The sequence below is a fragment of the Pristis pectinata genome, chromosome 14, assembly GCF_009764475.1.
Source record: "Pristis pectinata isolate sPriPec2 chromosome 14, sPriPec2.1.pri, whole genome shotgun sequence".
NCBI lineage: Eukaryota > Metazoa > Chordata > Chondrichthyes > Rhinopristiformes > Pristidae > Pristis > Pristis pectinata.
In genome coordinates this window covers 49,338,867-49,358,481 of record NC_067418.1, presented here as the reverse complement: position 1 = coordinate 49,358,481, position 19,615 = coordinate 49,338,867, and the positions used below count along the sequence as shown (strand labels likewise).

At 49.4% G+C, this 19,615-nt stretch overlaps 1 protein-coding gene and 1 non-coding gene across 2 annotated transcripts in view; both read left to right on the top strand.

Moving 5' to 3' along the window:
- The window catches only part of LOC127578008 (cytosolic carboxypeptidase 2-like), an 84,735-nt gene that overhangs the window by 37,538 nt on the left and 27,582 nt on the right, over nt 1-19,615 (top strand). The window contains exons 13-16 of the mRNA XM_052029714.1: nt 11,936-12,002; nt 14,885-14,992; nt 15,682-15,765; nt 18,371-18,478. Coding sequence (XP_051885674.1) covers nt 11,936-12,002; nt 14,885-14,992; nt 15,682-15,765; nt 18,371-18,478 — 367 coding nt within the window. The remainder of the gene's footprint in view (nt 1-11,935; nt 12,003-14,884; nt 14,993-15,681; nt 15,766-18,370; nt 18,479-19,615) is intronic.
- On the top strand, nt 6,663-6,744 carry trnas-uga (transfer RNA serine (anticodon UGA)). The gene has a single exon. It is a non-coding gene; the product is annotated as a tRNA-Ser (tRNA).

Here is a 19,615-nt window from a genome sequence, read left to right as displayed (position 1 = left end):
CACCTCACTATAGGAAGGATGTCGAGGCTTTAGAGAGGGTGCAGAGGAGGTTTACTAGGATGCTGCCTGGATTAGAGGGCATGTGCCATCAGGAGAGGCTGGACAAACTTGGGCTCTTTTCTCTGGAGCGGCAGAGGCTGAGGGGTGATCTGTTGGAAGTGTATAAAATTATGAGGGGCATAGATAGGGTGGACAAGCAATATCTTTTTCCCATTATTAAGAGACCCAATACCAGAGAGCATGCATTTAAGGTGAGAGGGGGTAGGTTCAGAAGAGACGTGACGGGAAAGTTTTTTACTGAGAGAGTGGTGGATGCCTGGAATGCGTTGCCTGATAGGGTGGTGGAGGCAAATTCATTGGGGGCTTTGAAGAGGGGCTTGGATGGGTACAAGAATGAGAGGAAAATGGAGGGACATGGGCATTCTGTAGGTAGGAGGGATTAGCTATGTCGGCACAACATTGTGGGCCGAAGGGCCAGTTCTGTGCTGTACTGTTCTATGTTCTAAGAGAGTTCCAAAGACTCACTGCACTCTCAGAGATTAAAAAAATAAATTGCCCCATCTCTATCTAAAATGGATGACCCATTTTTTAAACAGTAACCCCAGTTCTACATTCTCCCACAAGACGACACATTCTCTCCACATCCACCCTGTCAAGACCCCTCAGGATCTTATATGTTTCATTCAAATCAGTTCTCACTCTTGTAAAGTCCAGTGGGCACAGGCCCAGCCTATCCAACCTTTACTGGTGAGACAACACACCCATTCCAGATATTGGTCTAGTAAACCTTCCCTGAACTGCTTCCAAAGCATTAACATCCTTCTGTAAATAAAGCAATCAAAACTGTACGCAGTACTTCACATAGATTCTCGCTAATGTCCTTTATAACCAATATCAACTGGACTCTGACAGCCTACACTCATTTCTCAATCACACTTTAGTTACTTGTGCACATGGAATCCAGTCCAGTCCAGTCCAGTCCAGTGCCTGCCCACCAAACTATTCTAAAGTTTCAACAAAGAGTTGTCTTACTAAACAAGATATTGACCAATTAAAAGCTTGTGCACCTTAGAATCCTTCATTTGCATACAGAAATACCAACCACCTTACATTAATATAGGTGTTAATGATCAATAGAAACTACATGTTAATGGCCAATAATACCTTCGTGTTAGTAAAGTAGTTGTCCAATAGTTAGTGTATGCCTTGCAATCCTTTGTCTGCATCTTTAATGTGTCCTGGTGACCTCGGCTCCCAGGCCGTTCAAAGAGGAGCTGTGCTCTCAAGGACCTTGCTCAGCACGGGTGACGGCAGACTGTCTGCAAACCATCTCCGTTGGCACACTATCTTAACCCTCGCCTTGCCGCAGCTTCCACACCAATGCATACCCTCCCTACTCTGATATTTGATTTCCCTAGTAATAGTTGATAACACTCTGCTACCCTTCCTAATTACTTGCTTTACCTGCATACTAGCCATTGCCAGTCATGCACTCTGACACCCAGATCCCTCCGGATCGCAAGGCTCTGCAGTCTCTTTTTCTTTTTTCCTTCCAGAATGGACAATTTCAGTTCCCACATTATCTTCCATTTGCCAGATCTTTGCCCACTCACAAACTATTTATATTCCTTTGTAAGATAAGATAGGCTATCTTTATTAGTCACATGTACATCAAAACACACAGTGAGATGCATCTTTTTGCGTAGAGTGTTCTGGGGGCAGCCCGCAAGTGTCGCCACGCTTCCGGTGCCAACATAGCACGCCCACAAATTCCTAGCCCGTACGTCTTTGGAATGTGGGAGGAAACCGGAGCACCCGGAGGAAATCCACGCAGACACACGGGGAGAATGTACAAACTCCTTGCAGGCAGCGGTGGGAATTGAACCCGGGTTGCTGGTGCTGTAATAGCATCGTGCTAACTGCTACACTACCATGCCTGCCTTCTTCTGTACCCTCCTTCTGTCCTCTTCACAACTTACTTTCCTACCTAAGTCTGTGTCAGCGCCACATTCAGCAGCCATACTTTTGGTACCGCCATCCAAGTCACTCACATAAGTTGTGAAAAGTTTATGCCTAACACCAATCCCTGTGACACATCACTCATTACATCTTGTCAACCAGGAAAAGCCCCATTTGTGCACCCTCCCTGCTTCCTGTGAACCAGGCAATCTTCATGCCAACATTTACCTACTCCACTGAACTTTTATTTTCCGCAACAATCTTTGATGTGCACTTTTACAAAAGTCTAAGTATTGTACATCCACTGGATCCTCCTTATCCACAGCACATTTTACTTCTTCAAAGAGTTCCAATAAATTGGTCAGGTGTTTCACAAAGCCGTGCTGACTTTGCCAGATTACTCCAAAGTTCTCGCAGGACCCTGCAATAACATCTTTAATAATATCTTGTAAAAGGACATTTGGCATGTCCCCTTTGACACCAACTTTTATCAGTGCACCATAGAGATCATCCTATCTGGGTGCATCGTGGCTTGATATGGCAACTTTTCCACCCGGAACCACAAGAAAATACAGAGTTATGGACACTGCCCAGCACATCACAGACACCAGCCTCCCCTCCTTGGACTCTGTCTACACCTCTCACTGCCTTCGTGAAGCAGCCAGCATAATCAAAGACTCCACCCACCCAGATCATTCTGTCTTCTCCCCTCTCCCATCAGGCAGAAGATACAGGAGCCTGAGGGCACGTACCACCAGGCTCAAGGACAGCTTCTATCCCACGGTGATAAGACTATTGAACGGTTCCCTTATACGATGAGATGGACTCTTGAACTCACAATCTACCTTGTTATGATCTTGCACCTTATTGTCTACCTGCACTGCACTTCCTCTGTAGCTGTGACACTTTACTCTGTATTCTGTTACTGTTTTTACCCTGTACTACCTCAATGCACTGTGTAATGAATTGACCTGTATGATCGGTATGCAAAACAAGTTTTTCACTGTACTTCGGTGACAATAATAAACCAATACCAATATAAGCTTCCCAATCTCAGACATCAAGCAAATTTCCTGTAATTTCCTGCTTTCTGTCTCCTTTGTTTTGAATAAAGGAGTTACATTTGCTATTTTCCAATCTAATATTCTTCAAATCTGGGGAATTTGGATAATTAAAATCAATGCATTAATTATCTCACTAACCACTCCTTTTAAGACCCAAAGTCCATCAGCGCTCAAGACCTGTCAGCCTGTAGCTCAACAATTTGCTCAACACCATTTCCCTGCTGATTGTAAATTTTCCAAGATCCCCCTCCCGCCTTCCAATTCCTAACTAATATCTCCCCACTTTCCTTCCAGTCCAGATGAAGGGTCTCGACCCAAAATGTCGACTGTCCATTCCCCTCCATAGATGCTCCCTGACCTGCTGAGTTCCTCCAGCACTTTGTGTGTTGCTCCAGATGCCAACATTTGCAGCTTCTCTCTTAATTAATTAGCTGTCTCCTTGTTTTCATTATTAATTCCCCAGACTCACTTTCTATAAACCTACACTCACTTTGTTAACTCTTTTTAATTTTTTGATCTATAGAAACTATTCCATCTGTTTTTATATTTCTGTCCAGCTTTACTTTGTACTCTTATTTTTTCCTTCCTGATCTCGGTCATTCTTACTTTTAATATTCTTCTGACATGCCACCTCACTTTGTTCAATGATAGGCTTTCCCTCTTAGACTGTCTCTTTAACTGTTTTAGTTAAACAGAAAGGTGCATCCTTCCCTTCGAATTTCTCTTTCTCATTGCAATGTATCCATATGTGTATTCCAAAAAATCCCTTTAAATATTTGCCACTGCGCCCTGATTGACAAATGCCTCAACCTGATTATTCAGTTCACTTCAGCTAACTGCTTTTGTACCCTCATTGGTTGCCTTTATTTGTGTTTAAAACACCTGTCTTGGACACAAATTGCTCTCCCTTCCACTGATTGTAAAATTGATCGCTGCTTCCTTGGGGAGCCTGCATTATGAAGTCATTAATTAATCCATCTCATTGCACAATACCCAGTCCAGTGTAGCCCTCTCTCTTGCTCCAGAATGTGCTTTTCTATGAAACTACCGTGAAAACACTATGGGAAACCATTATCTTGACTGCCTTTGTCTGTGTGCTTTACCCAGTCTGTATGCAGATTGATTACACTCTTCCTTTCTGACAAGCTCCCATTATTTCTTCGCAAGGTAATGTTGCAGCTCTCTAAAACTCTGGTTAGACCACACTTAGAGTACTTTGTCCAGTTCTGGTCGCCTCATTATAGGAAAGATGTGGAAGTGTTGGAAAGGGTGCAGAGGAGATTTACCAGGATGCTGCCTGCTTTAGAGAGTATGGATTATGAGGAGAGACTAAGGGAGCTAAGATTTTACTCTTTGGAGAGGAGGAGGATGAGGGGAGACATGATAGAGGTGTACAAAATATTAAGAGGAATAGATAGAGCAGACAGCCAGCGCCTCTTTCCCAGGCCACCAATGCTCAATACGAGAGGGCATGGCTTTAAAGTAATGGGTGGGAAGTTCAAGGGAGATATCAGATGAAAGTTTTTTACCCAGATAGTGTTTGGGACATGGAATGCGCTGCCTGGGGTGGTGGTGGAGGCAGGTACGTTGGTCAAATTCAAGACATTACTAGATGAGCGTGTGGAGGAATTTAAAATAGAGGGATATGTGGGAGGAAGGGGTTAGATAGTCTTAGGTGAGGTTTAAAGGTTGGCACAACATTGAGGGCTGAAGGGCCTGTATTGTACTGTACTGTTCTATGTTCTATGTTCTTATACTGCGTCCTACGGATGTGGTTACTATTAGGGGGACCAGACTCCACTCCCACAGGTGACTCCTTATCATTATAATTTCTTATCTCCACCCAAACATCCTGGTTTCCTGAACTTTGATCATCCCTCCCTATTATGCTTTGACCATCATTGATTAAAAGAGCAACTCATCCTGCCCATCCAAAATATCATTTACCCTTCAAAGTTCAGGTCCCAGTTCTCTGTCATCCTGCAGCCTCTGTAATGGCTCTCAGATTATACTTATCTCCAGCTGCATTCTCAGTTCATCTCGTTTACTGATATTTATTAATTGACTGCTTAATTCATCAATTAGATATTTTCTAGTTTTATATTTGTATTACATTACCGTTCAGCTCTGTACTATTTTAAACTTTAGGGACAGAAAGAACTCAATCTAGGTTCATCCCAGGCTTGCTTCTATCCCCAGTGGTTCAAGGAGGCTGCCCACCTCTAACTTCTCGGGGTGCAGGGGGCGATAAATACAGGATTCCTCATTTTGAGCATTTAAAAAATGATTATTTCTGTGCTGGATAACAATGTAGACTTCTGACCCCAGCATCCAGTGGTGGGGTCTGATCCCAGCTCCCAGTGTGTGTGGGGGTCTGATCCCAGCACCCAGTGTGTGGGGGGGTCTGATCCCAGCTCCCAGTGTGTGTGAGGGTCTGATCCCAGCACACAGTGTGTGTAGGGGTCTGATCCCAGCACCCAGTGCGTGTCGGGTCTGATCCCAGCACCCAGTGTGTGTGGGGTCTGATCCCAGCACACAGTGCGTGTGGGGTCTGATCCTAGCACCCAGTGCGTGTGGGGTCTGATCCCAGCACACAGTGCGTGTGGGGTCTGATCCTAGCACCCAGTGTGTGTGGGGTCTGATCCCAGCATCCAGTGTGTGTGGGGTCCGATCCCAGCACCCAGTATGTGTGGGGGTCCGATCCCAGCACCCAGTGTGTGTGGCGGTCCGATCCCAGCACCCAGTGTGTGTGGCAGTCCGATCCCAGCACCCAGTGTGTGTGGGGGTCCGATCCCAGCACCCAGTGTGTGTGGGGGTCCGATCCCAGCACCCAGTGTGTGTGTGGGTCTGATCCCAGCACCCAGTGTGTGTGGGGGTCCGATCCCAGCACCCAGTGTGTGTGGGGGTCTGATCCCAGCACCCAGTGTGTGTGGGGGTCCAATCCCAGCACCCAGTGTGTGTGGGGGTCCGATCCCTGCACCCACTGGGCTATCCAGACAAACTAGGGCTTTGCTCCATCACAGACACGGATGGCTATCTGAATGGTGGACAGGCCAGGCTTTGCTCTTCAAACAGGCTGTGGTCCACTACCATTCAGCCACTTCAGTAACTACTCATTGATGGACTAACCTCTCCAGCTGATGCGAGTAGACGATTTCAGTACTTTTAAAAACCTCTAAGGTCTCCTTCAGCCTCCTACGCTCCAGGGAAAAAGTCCCAGCCAATACAGTCATTCCCTACAACCCAAGCCCTCCAGTCCAGGCAACATCCTTGTGAATTTTTCCTGCACCCGTCCCAGCTGGGCAACCAGAGCTGCACACAATATTCCAAGTGATCTCGTATAATTATTGGGGCAAAGGCCTGGTTAGTTTGCTCCTCTCCTATTTCTTATGTTCTGCACACCATCCAATGTCCGCAGGCACACACACCCTGCTCCTTATTGGCACCCCGGCTGAACACAGACCCCAATACCTCTCCTACTGTACTGTACACAAAACTAATGAACTATTGTAAAAAACCTAATGAAAATCAAAAAAACTCCAGATGCTGGGAGTCTAAAATAAAAATCCAAAAATGCTGGAAATACTCAGCAGGTCAGACAGCATCTGTGGAGGGAGAAAAACCAAGTTAATGTGCAGAGCTGCAATGGCCGAGTGGTTAAGGTGTTGCACTTGAAATCCAATGGGGATTCCTTGCGCAGGTTCGAACCCTGCCTGCAGCGCTCGCTATTTTTTGTGTCGCTGCGTCGCAATCGGTCAGCACGTTCAGCTGTTAACCGAAAGGTCAGTGGTTCGAGCCCACCCAGGGAGGCTGGCGATCCGGCGACTTTGTCGGGGCAGACACGGTAGCGTAGCAGTTAGCGTAACACTATCACGGCGCCCAGCGACCCGGGGTTCAATTCCAGCTGCTGCCCGTGAGGAGTTTGTACGTTCTCCCCGTGTGTCTGCGTGGGTTTCCTCCGGGTGCTCCGGTTTCCTCCCACATTCCAAAGACATACGGGTTAGGAAGTTGTGGGCGTGCTATGTTGGCGCCGGAAGCGTGGCGACACTTGCGGGCTGCCCCCTGAACACTCTACGCAAAAGATGCATTTCACTGTGTGTTTCGATGTACATGTGACTGATAAAGAAATCTTATCTTGGGTCAAAGACCCTTCGTCAGAGCTAGGATATAGAGATAACAAGTTAGTTTTCAGGAAGGTGGGGACGGATGACCAGATCAAGAGGAATATCTCTTTTGGGGTGCGATCAGTGTTGGGGCCAGATTATGCTTGTTTGTCTGGGTTGGGTATTGCTAGTAGCAAGGCTGCGGGACAGGGCCACCAGGCCAGAACATACTAATGGAAAGAGGTGCTATAGTCTGGTCTCCCAGGCATGTCACTTCCCTGGCTTCTCTGACAGCACCTCTCAGCTCTACCACTAAGAAGGACAGGAGCACCAGGCTCAGGGGAACGCCACCACCTGCGGATTCCCCCCTCCAAATCTCACGCCACCCCCGCAAACGTATCACAGATCATTCGTCGCCGCTGGGTCTCGAGTTCCGGATGTCCCTTCCCGTCAGCACCTCCACCAGGAAGGATTGCTGGGGTTCAAGAGGGTGGCCTATCGACGCCTTCTGAAGGACATTTGGGGGTGGGCAGGTAAATGCCAGTGACACCCAGATCCTGAAAAACAAATGTAAAAGGACTCCTTCCCCCTCCTCACTTTCAGCGCGCGGAGACCCATGGGTGTCACTGCGCCCGTGTTCTCTCTGAAAGCAGGATCAGCGGCAGTGATCTCATTCCACTGTGCCCCCCCCCCACCCCCAGTCGCCGCCGTCTCCCACCTGAGCTCCTGTCACTGAACAGCCTGGGTCGTTGACTGCCTTTTCCTTGGGACGTGTCCGCAGAGGATGGAGTCAATGTTGCTGGCAATGCTTGTTGAATTCATTTCGAGAGGTATAACATATAAAAGTAGGGAAGTGTTGATGAGGATCTATGGGGCACTGATGAGGCCTCATTTGGAACACTGTGTGCAGTTTTGGGCCCCTTATCTTAGGAAGGATGTGCTGATGTTGGAGATGGTTCAGAGGAGATTTACAAGGATGATTCCCGGAATGAAAGGGCTTACGTATGATGTGCGTTTGTCGGCTCTTGGACTGGAGTACAGAAGGATGAGAGGGGACCTCAGAAACATTTAGAACGTTGAAAGGACTGGACAGAGTAGATGTGGCCAAGCTGTTTCCCTTGGTGGGTGAGTCCAGGACTAGAGGGTACAGGTTTAAAACAGAGATGAGGAGAAATTTCTTTAGCCAGAGGGTAGTGAAATTATGGAATTCTTTGCCGCATACAGCTGTGGAGGCCCGATCATTGGGGGTGTTTAAGGATGGGATTGACAGGTATCTAATTAGTCAAGGTATCAAGGGATATGGGGATAAGGCTGGAAATTGGGGCTAGATAGGAATAGTTTCAATTTAGCTTATGGACCAGACTTGATGGGCTGAATGGCCTACTTCTGCTCCTTTGTCTTGTGATCTTATTGAATTCCTTCTGAGAGCAAGTTCTGATCCCCCGTCTCCAAGATCGCGTCTGGGTTCCAAAGGCGCTGGTGGCACAATGGAGCCTCACCCTAGTCCCTGCGCATCACATGGGGCTTTGGAATTGGGTTGACAGTTAGTGCATCTCGCATTTATACCCAAAAGAGTCTTTTTCTGTGCCTTGTCCTTTTATTTTTGTGTGGATGGTCTGTGCCATTAAGTAGTGAAAATGAAACTCTAATAACAACACACTTGTTAACTGTGTAAAGGTTACAGGCACGGTGGTGTAGCGGTTAGCACAACACCCACGTCCCTCTAAACCCTTCCTCTCCATGTTCCTGTCCAAGTTCCTTTTTAATGTTGTTAATGTACCTGCCTCAACCAGTTTCTCTGGCAGCTCATTCCATGCATGTACAACCCTCTGGGTGAAAAAGTTGACCCTCAGGTTCCTATTAAATTTCACCCTAAACCTATGCGCTCTAGTTCTTGATTCCCCAACTCTGGGAAAAAGATTGTGTGCATTCACCCTATCTATGCCCCTCATGATTTTATGCACCTCTATAAGGTCACCCCTCATTATCCTACACTCCAATGAAAAAGGTCCCAGGCTGCCCAACATCTCTCCGTAATCAGTTCCTCGAGTCAAGGCAACATCGTTCTAAGTGTTTTCTGCACTCTGTCCAGCTTAGTGGCATCTTTCACTTAACTGCGCAACCAGCACTGAACACAATATTCCAAGTGCGGCCTCACCAACGTCTTGTACAACTGCACCGTGACATCCCAACCTCCTTACTCAATGCCCTGACTGTGCCAACAGTCTTCTGCACCACCCTGTCTACCTGCGACGCCATTTTCAGGGAACCACATACTTGTACTCCAAGGTCCCTCTGTTCTACAACACTCCCCAGGGCCCTACCAAGGGAGGGCAGACAGATTTAGCAAACAGCTGCCCCTGTGACAGGCTCAGTCAGACCAGTCTGAGAAGTATCTTAAAAAAAATAATATTCAAATTTATTGACGTGACTCTCAAATTCAAAGACTACTCAAACATATCAGGGCTATAACATCCTTTTATTGAGGCTGTAGCCTTTTTTCCAGGTCCCTGAGGTACATTACCCAATGGACTTTGCATTAGCTTCTGGCTATGAATTAACTCAATCTGTGTCTCCTTTATTGACACTGAGAGGTAGAGGTTGTACCTACTTATATCTACACGTAGCCATTCTTCAGATCTGATGTTAACTAAATCCATCCAGAAGATGTCAACAAAGAACACCAAAGATTTGATGGAATTGAATTACTTGTACACCTTTATGTTGACTAATTTTTCAGGATCTGGGAGTTGCTGATTACCTGACTACCCTTTAGATATTTAGATAGATATTTAGATATTTTTATTAGTCACATGTACGTTGAAACACTGTGAAATGTACCTTTTGCGTAGAGTGTTCTGGGGGCAGCCCACAAGTGTCGCCACACTTCTGGCGCCGACGTAGCGCGCCCACAACTTCCTAACCCGTACGTCTTTGGAATGTGGGAGGAAACCGGAGCACCCGGAGGAAACCCACGCAGACACAGGGAGAACAGACAAACTCCTTACAGGCAGTGGCGAGAATTGAACCCAGGTCGCTGGCACTGTAACAGAGTTACGCTAACCGCTGCACTGCCGTGCCTGCGAGTTCATGGTGTTGGTAGTGAGCCACCTTCTTGCAACCCCCTCATCAGCGTGTGACCCCAATTTTACTCACATGAGGTGTGCTCTCACCTTATAGACCAACCTCCTGTGCAAAGCTCTTTCAAAATCCAAGCACATCACATCCACTAGATCCTCTTACCTGTTTTACTGAGGAGGGGCTGGGTGTCTGTGGACACTGCATGGTGTATGGGGAGAGTTTGTGTGTCTGTGGACAGTGGGTTGTGCACCAGGCAGGGTATAGACAGATAGTCATCAAGTCATACAACACAGAAACAGGTCCTTTGGCCCAACTGGTCCATGCCGACCAAAGTTCTCATCTAAGCTAGTCCCATTTGCCAGTGTTTGGCCCATGTCCCTCTAAACCTTTCCTATACATGTACCCGTCTCAACCACTTCCTCTGGCGGCTCATTCTGGACCACCCTCTGCATGAAAACATTGCCCCTTCAGGCCCAGGAACATAAGAAGCTGCAGAGAGTGGTGGACTCAGCCCAATACATCACGGGCACATCCCTCCCCACCATCAGCAGTATCTACAGGAGGCGTTGCCTCAAGAAAGCAACATCCATCATCAAAGATCCCCACCATCCGGGCCATTCCATCTTCTCGCAGCTACCATCGGGCAGGAGGTACAGAAGCCTGAAGTCCCCACACCACCAGGTTCAAGAACAGCTAATTCCCTTCAACTATTCGGTTCTTGAACCAACCAGCACAACCCTAATCACTGCAGTTCAGTAACACTATGACCACTTTGATCACTTTGCAATAAATTGGACTTTTTTTTGTTCTAATTGTGTTCTTTCTTGTAAAAATTGTGTATAATTTATGTCTAATTTATGTTTTTCTTGTGAATGCTGCTTATCTGATGTTCTGTGCCTGTGATGCTGCTGCAAGTAAGTTTTCCATTGCACCTGTGCACACATCTACTTGTGCACGTGACCATAAACTCGATAAACTGGATAAACTCCTATCACATCTCTCCCCTCTCGCCTTAAACCTATGCCCTCTAGTTCTTGATTGCCCAACCCTGGGGAGAAAGACTGTGTACATTCACCCTATCTATGCCCCTCATGATTTTATACACCTCCGTATGATCACCCCTCATTCTCCTACGCTCCAATGAATAAAGTCGTAGTCTGCTCAACCCCTCTCTGTAACTCCAGGCAACATCCTCGTAAATCGCCTCTGCACTCTTTCCAAGCTTAATAGCATCTTTCCTACAGCAGGGTGACCACATCTGAACACAATATTCCAAATGTGGCCTCACCAATGTCTTGTACAAAGATGCCTTGAAAGTCTGCCAAGCAGTCTGCACCACACTTCAGATCAGGTCCACATTCAACATCGGTGGCCTGTTGGCCACATGGCTGTCGCACGTGTGACCCTGCCTCACCTCCTCCCTCTGAAGCATATGTGAACAGCAGATGGTGTACAGGGAGGGCTTGTGTGTCTGTGAACACTGCATGGTGTACAGGGCAGGTTATGTGTATCTGTGGACAGTGGGTTGTGTACAAAGCCGGGTTTGTGTATCTGTGATCATGGTGTACAGGGCAGGGATTGTGTGCCTATGGGCATGGGTGGAGAACAGGGAGATGATGTGCCTGGTTTTGTTGGGTGGTGGGTGTGTGTGGGGTACAGATCTGTGCGGGGAATCCTTGCTCTCGTTACGAGATTGGTTGACGTTGCTCCCGCTCCTTTTTTGTACAGCACCAGCGGATCGAACAGCACGGAGTCAGACGGGCCTCCCGCGCACTTAATGAGGCTGGCAGCAAAGGTAGAGGGACAGACTCGTTCCAGTTACCAGTCGGGAGCCAGGTCAGGGGTATGGATGGGGAGTCAGCCCGAGTGCCTGCTACCTCTCCTTCCCTATTCCGTGACATCCACAGTAGTTGCTCCACTTTCAACAGCTCAATTAATTTCCAAGGAGAACATGAATCTTGCAGCCCCGGCCCTGACCATGGATGGCTGACCCAGTGCTGAACCCCAAAACACCCTGCCAGCCTGAAAATGACCCACTTATTCCTGCTCTTGTCTGTACTTTTAACCAGTCTTCTATCCCCGCTGCTACATTAACCCACTCTTTACTCCGGCATATCATCAAAAGCCTTTCAATATAAATGATTCACTACATCCGTTGAACCTTCTGTATGTATACTGTGGGTTATCCAAAAACTCTGAGGGAGATTTGTGTTTGACAAGTGCTTTGTAAAACCATGCTGATTCCGTCTAATTGCATTGTCAAGTCGTCCAGCACGGAAACAGGCCCTTCAGCCTGTCATGTCCTCTGCCGACCAGCAGGTAACCATCTATTACTTATCCTATTTACCAGCACGTGTTCTGAGAGTGTCCGCCCCCGCTGTCCCCTCAGGCAGTGCGTTCTAGGTTCCAACCAAGCTCTGGGTGAAGTAATTCCTCCCCAGTTCCCCTCCAAACCTGCTAATCCCATATGTTAACGTGCTTTAGACACCTCTACTGTGGGGGGAGAAAAGATGTCCCACTCTGTATGCTATCCACACCCTTCATAATTTTGTTTTGTTCTTCATCCTGAGCCTCTCTCCACTGCCAAGGAAAACAAGCCCAGCCTCTCTAGCCTCCGCTCCATTCCGGGTAACATCCTGGTGAATCTCTTTTGCACCCCCTCCAGTTTAGTCACATCCTTCCCATAATGTGGTGGCCAGAACTGCACACAATATTCCAGCCTGTAGCCTAAGCCCATCCTTCTCACTGCCAGCAACACTGCAAACTTACTCATCAGACCTCCTGCATTCACATACAAGTCATTAATGGATATAACAGTAAGGGTCCCAGTAAGGGCAGGCAAGGTAGTGTAGCAGTTAGTACAACGCTATTACAGCGCCAGTGACCCGGGTTCAATTCCAGCCGCTGTCTGTAAGGAGTCTGTACATTCTCCCCGTGTGTCTGCGTGGGTTTCCTCCGGGTGCTCCGGTTTCCTCCCACATTCCAAAGACGTACGGGTTAGGAAGTTGTGGGCATGCTGTGTTGGCGCCGGAAGCGTGGCGACACTTGCGGGCTGCCCCCCAGAAGACTCCACGCAAAAGATGCTTCGATGCACGTGTGACTAATAAAGATATCTTACCAACTCCTGTGGTCACAGGTTTCCAATAACCTTTTGGACCAGTTTCCCATGTGGGACTACGTCAAAGGCCTTACTGAAATCCATCAGCCACACAGCCTTCATAAATATATTTTGTTACCTTTTTGAAAAATTCAATCAAATTGGTCAGACAGAATCTCCCCCGCATAAAACCATCTATCTATGATCAATCTCTGCCTTTCTAAGTATGGATTAATCCTGTCCCACAGACTTTTTGCAATAACCACTGATGTTAGACTCACAGGTATCACATTTGCTGCCTTCCAGTCATCTGGCACCTCACCTGTTGCCAGTGAATATCTAAAAAAATCTCTGTCAGGGCTCTAGTGATCTCCTTTCTTGCCTCCTTTGGCAGCCCGGAATACACCTCATCAGGCCCTGGGGATGTATCCACCATTAAACCCACTGAGATATCTAATATCTCCACTTCTTTAATGGTATCAAGTTCTAGGATTCATTTTTTCCCCTCCCTGAGCTCTCCAACCACAATGTCTTTCTCCCTAGTGATAAGTATTCAGTGAAGACCTCACCCACAGCTTCTGGCTCCATGCACAGATTGCCGTTTTATAGAACACCACAGCACAGTCCAGGCCCTTCGGCCCACAATGTTGTGCTGACATTTTATCCTGCTCCAAGATCTATCTAACCCTTCCCTCCCACATAGCCCCCCATTTCTCTATCATTCATGTGTCTATCTAAGAGTCTCTTAAATGTCCCTAATGTATCTGCCCCCACAACCTCTGCTGCCAGTGCATTCCACACACCCACCACTTTCTGTGTAAAAATATTACCCCTGACATCCCCCTTATACCTTCCTCCAATCACCTTAAAACTATGTCCCCTCACGTTAGCCATTGCCACCCTGGGAAAAAGTCTCTGACTGTCCACTCGATCTATGCCTCTTGTACACCTCTATCAAGTCACCTCTCCTCCTCCTTCTCTCCAAAGCGAAAAGCCCTAACTCGCTCAACCTATTGGGCCTTCTGATTTGGCCATTTTGATCCTCAGTGGGCCCTATTCTTTCCCTTGTTACCCCCTTGCCCTTAACATCCTCATAAAGCGCTTTAGGGTTTCCCTTCATCTTATCTATCAGTGATATTTGCCCTGATTTCTTCATGTACCCCTCTACACTTCCCAAACTCCAAAAGGGTCTCCCCTGCCTTCAGTTCTCTGCAGCCACCACATGCTTCCCTTCCTCTCATCACCGTCCCTTGACAACAATAGTTCCTTGGATTTGCTGCCCTTCACCTTTCGCCATTACGGGAACATGTTGGCCCTGAACTCGTCCTGAGCTCGTTGTCGCCGTGTTCCCTAGGGGCTGAGGAACGGGTCCCAAGCTGGACACATACCCCCCCACCAGAGCAAACTGTGTCTCCAGGAAGGCCCAAGGCCAGGTCCAGCCGTGCGTGCGGTGGGAGTGTGAGCAGCTGTGAGCGGAACAGGATGGGTCCCAGCAGATCTCGGGTGCTGGGTGCAATGGGACGTGCGCTTCCCCCCATTCTTACCCTGCTCCCCCCACCCCCCCCCCCCACCACACACAGGTCCACCAGAAGAAGAAGCGGCTGAGGAGCAGGAAGGAAAGGAACCGACTGCGGCAGCGTCACCTCCTCGCCAGACCTTCCCCGCCCGATCCACTGAGGCACCCGGCGGTGAGTGGGGTGGGGTCACCCGGTGTCACCCTTGTGAGAGGTGATGGGGCCATAGGAACTGCGGGACGGAGGGGAGAGCAGGGGCGGGTGCGGAGGGTGGGGTAAATGTTACAGCGTGGGGGAGGATTTGGAGAGGAGGTGAGGTGTGGGAGGGAGGAGGGTGGAGGGGAGTGAGTTTACACAGGGCCCCGCAAGGAGGGAGGGAGAGTGGGTTTGGTTATGGAGGGCAGGGAGGTACTGGAGGGGGTGGGAGGGAGGTGGCAGAGGGTGTGGGGAGGGGCGGAGGGTGTGGGAAGGAGGGAGCGGTGGAGAGTGAGGGGAGGCGTGGCTGAGGGAGGGAGTGGTGGAGGGTGAGGGGAAAGGCTGTGGAAGAGAGGGGAGAGCGGAGGATGAGGAAAGGAGGGTGATTGGGGGGGTGGTGGAGTGCGAGGCTGGGACGTCACGGACGGTGAGGGAGTGAGTTACACGGATGTGTGGGAGCGGCACAGTTGGGTGGACATTCTGTCAGTTGTCCACAGGACAACATCTGCCTCGGCCGTATTGGAGGTGTCTCCTTTGTCTCCACCTGAGCCCCGTTCCCTCCCTCCTCTGATAGTGTAACACCATCCCTTCCGTGCCCCTCCCAGATCACGATAGTTAATTTTCACTGACCACAACAATGTAGTCACCTTGTTTCATCTTTGATAAAGGCTTCGGGCAAGAAAAGGTCCGAGGAGATCGAATGCCCGGTGAACTTTGAAAGGGCAGGGAGAGCCAAGACGATAATGGCCAAGGTACCGTGAACACGAGCCTTGTTTGCATCATTTGCGTTCACCCAAGTGTGATGTCTGCAGTCTGCCCTCCAAGTGCACGCCGTGAGTTTCCCACGTAGGTCAGCAGCGACTGAGGGTGGACCTTCACGGCCATTCACACCACAGAAGCTGCAGGACTTCTGCTTACCGAGCTGGTGGGCAGTGACGACCACTGGCACTCTGGGACCCAGCAGAGTGGGAATATCACAGGCCTGGCTCCCACCTGGTCCTAGCAGAGAGAATGGGTGTGTTGTGTCCCCCTCCTGCACTGACTACTTTCCCCATCTCCCTGATATTACCAATAACATAACTTCTAACTGTGCAGTTCCTCAAATGTAGCAAAGTGTTCTGGTCTACTGAAGCACAGGTCTTCAGTGCTCCAGCTGGGATGTTGTCTGGTCCCATAGCCTTTGCTCTACCCTGTGCTCTGGACCATTTCCTGACATTACGTGGAGTGAATTGGGTTGGTCCGGATGGTGGGGATCTCCAGAGGAAGCTGAGGTGGAGCACGCGCTCTGTACGTCTGGCTGAAGATGAGTGTAAGTGATTTGGCCTTGTCTGCCACTCACCTGCTGAGCCCTGCCATCACTGAGGAAGGGGCTCTACCTTGGAACCTTGTCCTCTTGTCAGCTGTTTAGCTATTGACGACCAGTCACAAATAAGAGTGCAGAGCTTCCAACAGAGTTGTTGGTTAGTAGCTGTTGTGAAAGTCGACCCGCGCTCTGTAATAAATCAGACAACAGCAGAACCAAAGAACTTACGATCAATGCTTTATTATTTAATGCTAGCGGGAGTGAGGGGTACAGAGAAAGAGTAAACAGTGTAACCCGAGCTCTGTACTGATCCCCACTCAGAGATTTACCGGTTAGCGTCCCTACTTTTATATTTAATCCGTGGGTAGCCTCCGTGGGAAGTCGCACATACTAGGGCAGTTGCTTATAGCAAACTTTTAGCAAAACAAGATATGCCTTAAACATTTCTTTGTTTCTCAGCAGCGCCTGCAAAACTTGTAACCATAACTATAGTCACACCATGGCTGAAGCAATACCACGCCATGGTTGAAGGAATAATAGCTGCACACCATTAACCCTTACACGTCCAGTTTAACCCTTACATCGCCAGTTACCTCTTACACTGTCTATTGTGTACTGTTCTTGCTTTCTAGCGCTCATATAGCCTTTTACTGCACCTCACCATTGTTAGGTGTTCCTGGTGCTGCTCCAGGGGGAACCAGGCTGATCCCCTGGATTGACTGCAACAGTAGAGTGAGGGATACGCTGATCCATGAGGTTACAGCTTGCGGTGGTGAACATCTCTGCTGCTACTGATGGTCCGCAGTTGCCTCACTGATGCCCAGTTTGTGCCTGCCAGACCTGCCTTGTCCCCTCTAGCATGTGGACGGCCTGGCCAGTCGGCCAGAGAGTGGCGAATAAAATTTAATCCGGAGAAGTGGGAGGTGACGCGTTTGAGAAGGGGCACCAAGGCAGGAGTACGGAGGGGGGGATGGCAGTCTGTGGACAACTGTGGAGGAACAGATGGAGCTTGGAGTGCAAAAGTCCACACACACACACACACACACACACACACACACACTTCAAGATGACGGTGCAGGTCAAGAAGAGGGTTGTCAAGGCAAATGCAATACTTTCCTTTATTAACCGAGGCAGGGGATATAAGGGGACACGATAGCGTAGCGGTTAGTGTGATGCTATTACTGCGCCAGCGACCTGGGTTCAATTCCCACCGCTGTCTGTAAGGAGTTTGTACATTCTCCCCGTGTTGTCTGCGTGGGTTTCCTCCAGGTGCTCCGGTTTCCTCCCACATTCCAAGGACGTACAGGTTAGGAAGTTGTGGGTGTGCTATGTTGGCGCCGGAAGCGTGGTGACACTTGCAGGCTGCCTGCAGAACACAGATGCATTTCACTGTGTGTTTCAATGTACATGTGACTGATAAAGATACCTTATCTTATCTTATCTTATACAGGCCAAACACAAGCAAATGGGACTGGCTCAGTTCAATAACTTGGTCGGCATGGACAAATTGGGCCGAAGGGCCTGTTTTCCGTGCTGTATAATTCTACCAGAGCAGGGAGGTTATTTATAACACTGGTGAGATCACAGATTGAGTACAGTGTGTAGTTCTAGTCACATCGCAGCCAGGGGGTGACTGCACGAGAGAGGGGGGCCAGAGATTGCCAGATTTAGCCGACGGCAGCAGCGAACGAAGAATAGACTGGGCTGGGGTTGTTTTCTGTGGGACGGAGGAGGCCAAGGGAAGACTTAAATTGAGGTGTATAAAATTCGGAGGGTCCGCTATTTGCACATCCCCTTTAACAGAAGGGGTCAGCAACAGAAGCCATGAACGGTGGAAGGATGATGGAGAGATGAGAGGGGGCTGGGGGGCTGGAACTGAAACAGTGGGAGAGGTAGAAACCGCGCCCCCCCCCCTCACTTTTAAAGGTACCTGGGTTTATATTTGGATCTGTAACCTGCAGGGCTACAACGTGCTGGAGGTGGGATGAGATGTGGTGGTGGATCACTGCTTGCTGGAGCCATGACTTGCTAACGCCGCTGCTCCTTGCTCCCAGGTTCAGCTGCAGCACACGCACAGGGACCAAGTTCTGAAACCACGGCCCTGGATTCCCAACACCACAAGCGGACTCTCGGTTATCTGCAGTGTGGACACCAAGAGCAAGGTACGTCTGTGGAGCCAACTTCAGCCTGCCATGGGGAACAACACTGCCCCGCAAAAAACCTTGTGAACAGGCACCAGAGAGTAACCCAACTCCCAGTGGATGGGCACTGGAGTGTAACCCAATTCCTAGTGAATGGGCACTGGGGTGTAACCTAATTCCCAGTGACCGGACAGTGGGGTGTACCCCAACTCCCAGTGAATGGGCACTGGGGTGTGACCTAATTCCCAGTGACCGGACAGTGGGGTGTACCACAACTCCCAGTGAATGGGCATTGGGGTGTGTCCTAATTCCCAGTGACCGGACAGTGGGGTGTACCACAACTCCCAGTGAATGGGCACTGGGGTGACCCCAATTCCCAGTGACAGGACAGTGGGGTGTACCCCAACTCCCAAGGAATGGGCACTGGGGGAACCCTGACCCAGGGAATGGGCACTGGGGTGACCCCAACTCCCAGTGGCCAGACGGTGGGGTGTACCCTGATTCCCAGTGAATGGGCACTAGGGGAACCCTGTCCCAGTGAATGGGCTGACATTCCAAGCTGACTCTCGGTGAATTCATCTGATGGTGCGGTTTCCTCCTGTTGCGATCATGACATGTTTCTGTCCTGCAGAGCATGCTGATGTTGCAAGGGGTTCTGTTTGCAGTGCGACCGTTTGTTGTCCCGATTCTGCTCTTGAACTGTTCGCCCTTCTCCAACCTCTCTCTATCCCCTTTGATCCCTCTGTGGGTCACGTGTGCCAAGACTGGGTTCAGGCCTGGCCCACCCCAGGGCACAGAGACAACGCCATCTGTTGTCACCACCCCATCTCTGCCAGTCTGTCTGCAGCTCCAGCTCTCGTTCACCACTGTCGTGCTGGGATTCTGGCTCCTTCGTGCTCTTCCTTTATGAAAATGAGCAGGTAAAGGAAGTGCCAGGGGTGGGCTCTCCTCTCACTGGCATGACCTCCCCCATCCCTTCCCCTCCCCTCCCCTCCCCGCGCTTTCACACTCCCTCCAGGTGGGTGATTTGTCCCGCATTAACTCCAGGATGAGCTACAAACTGTTTCCCCTGGAGCCCACCACAGATCCCACACCCACCACAGAACCCACCCCACAGACCCCACCCCACTATAGACCCCACCCCACAGACCCCACACC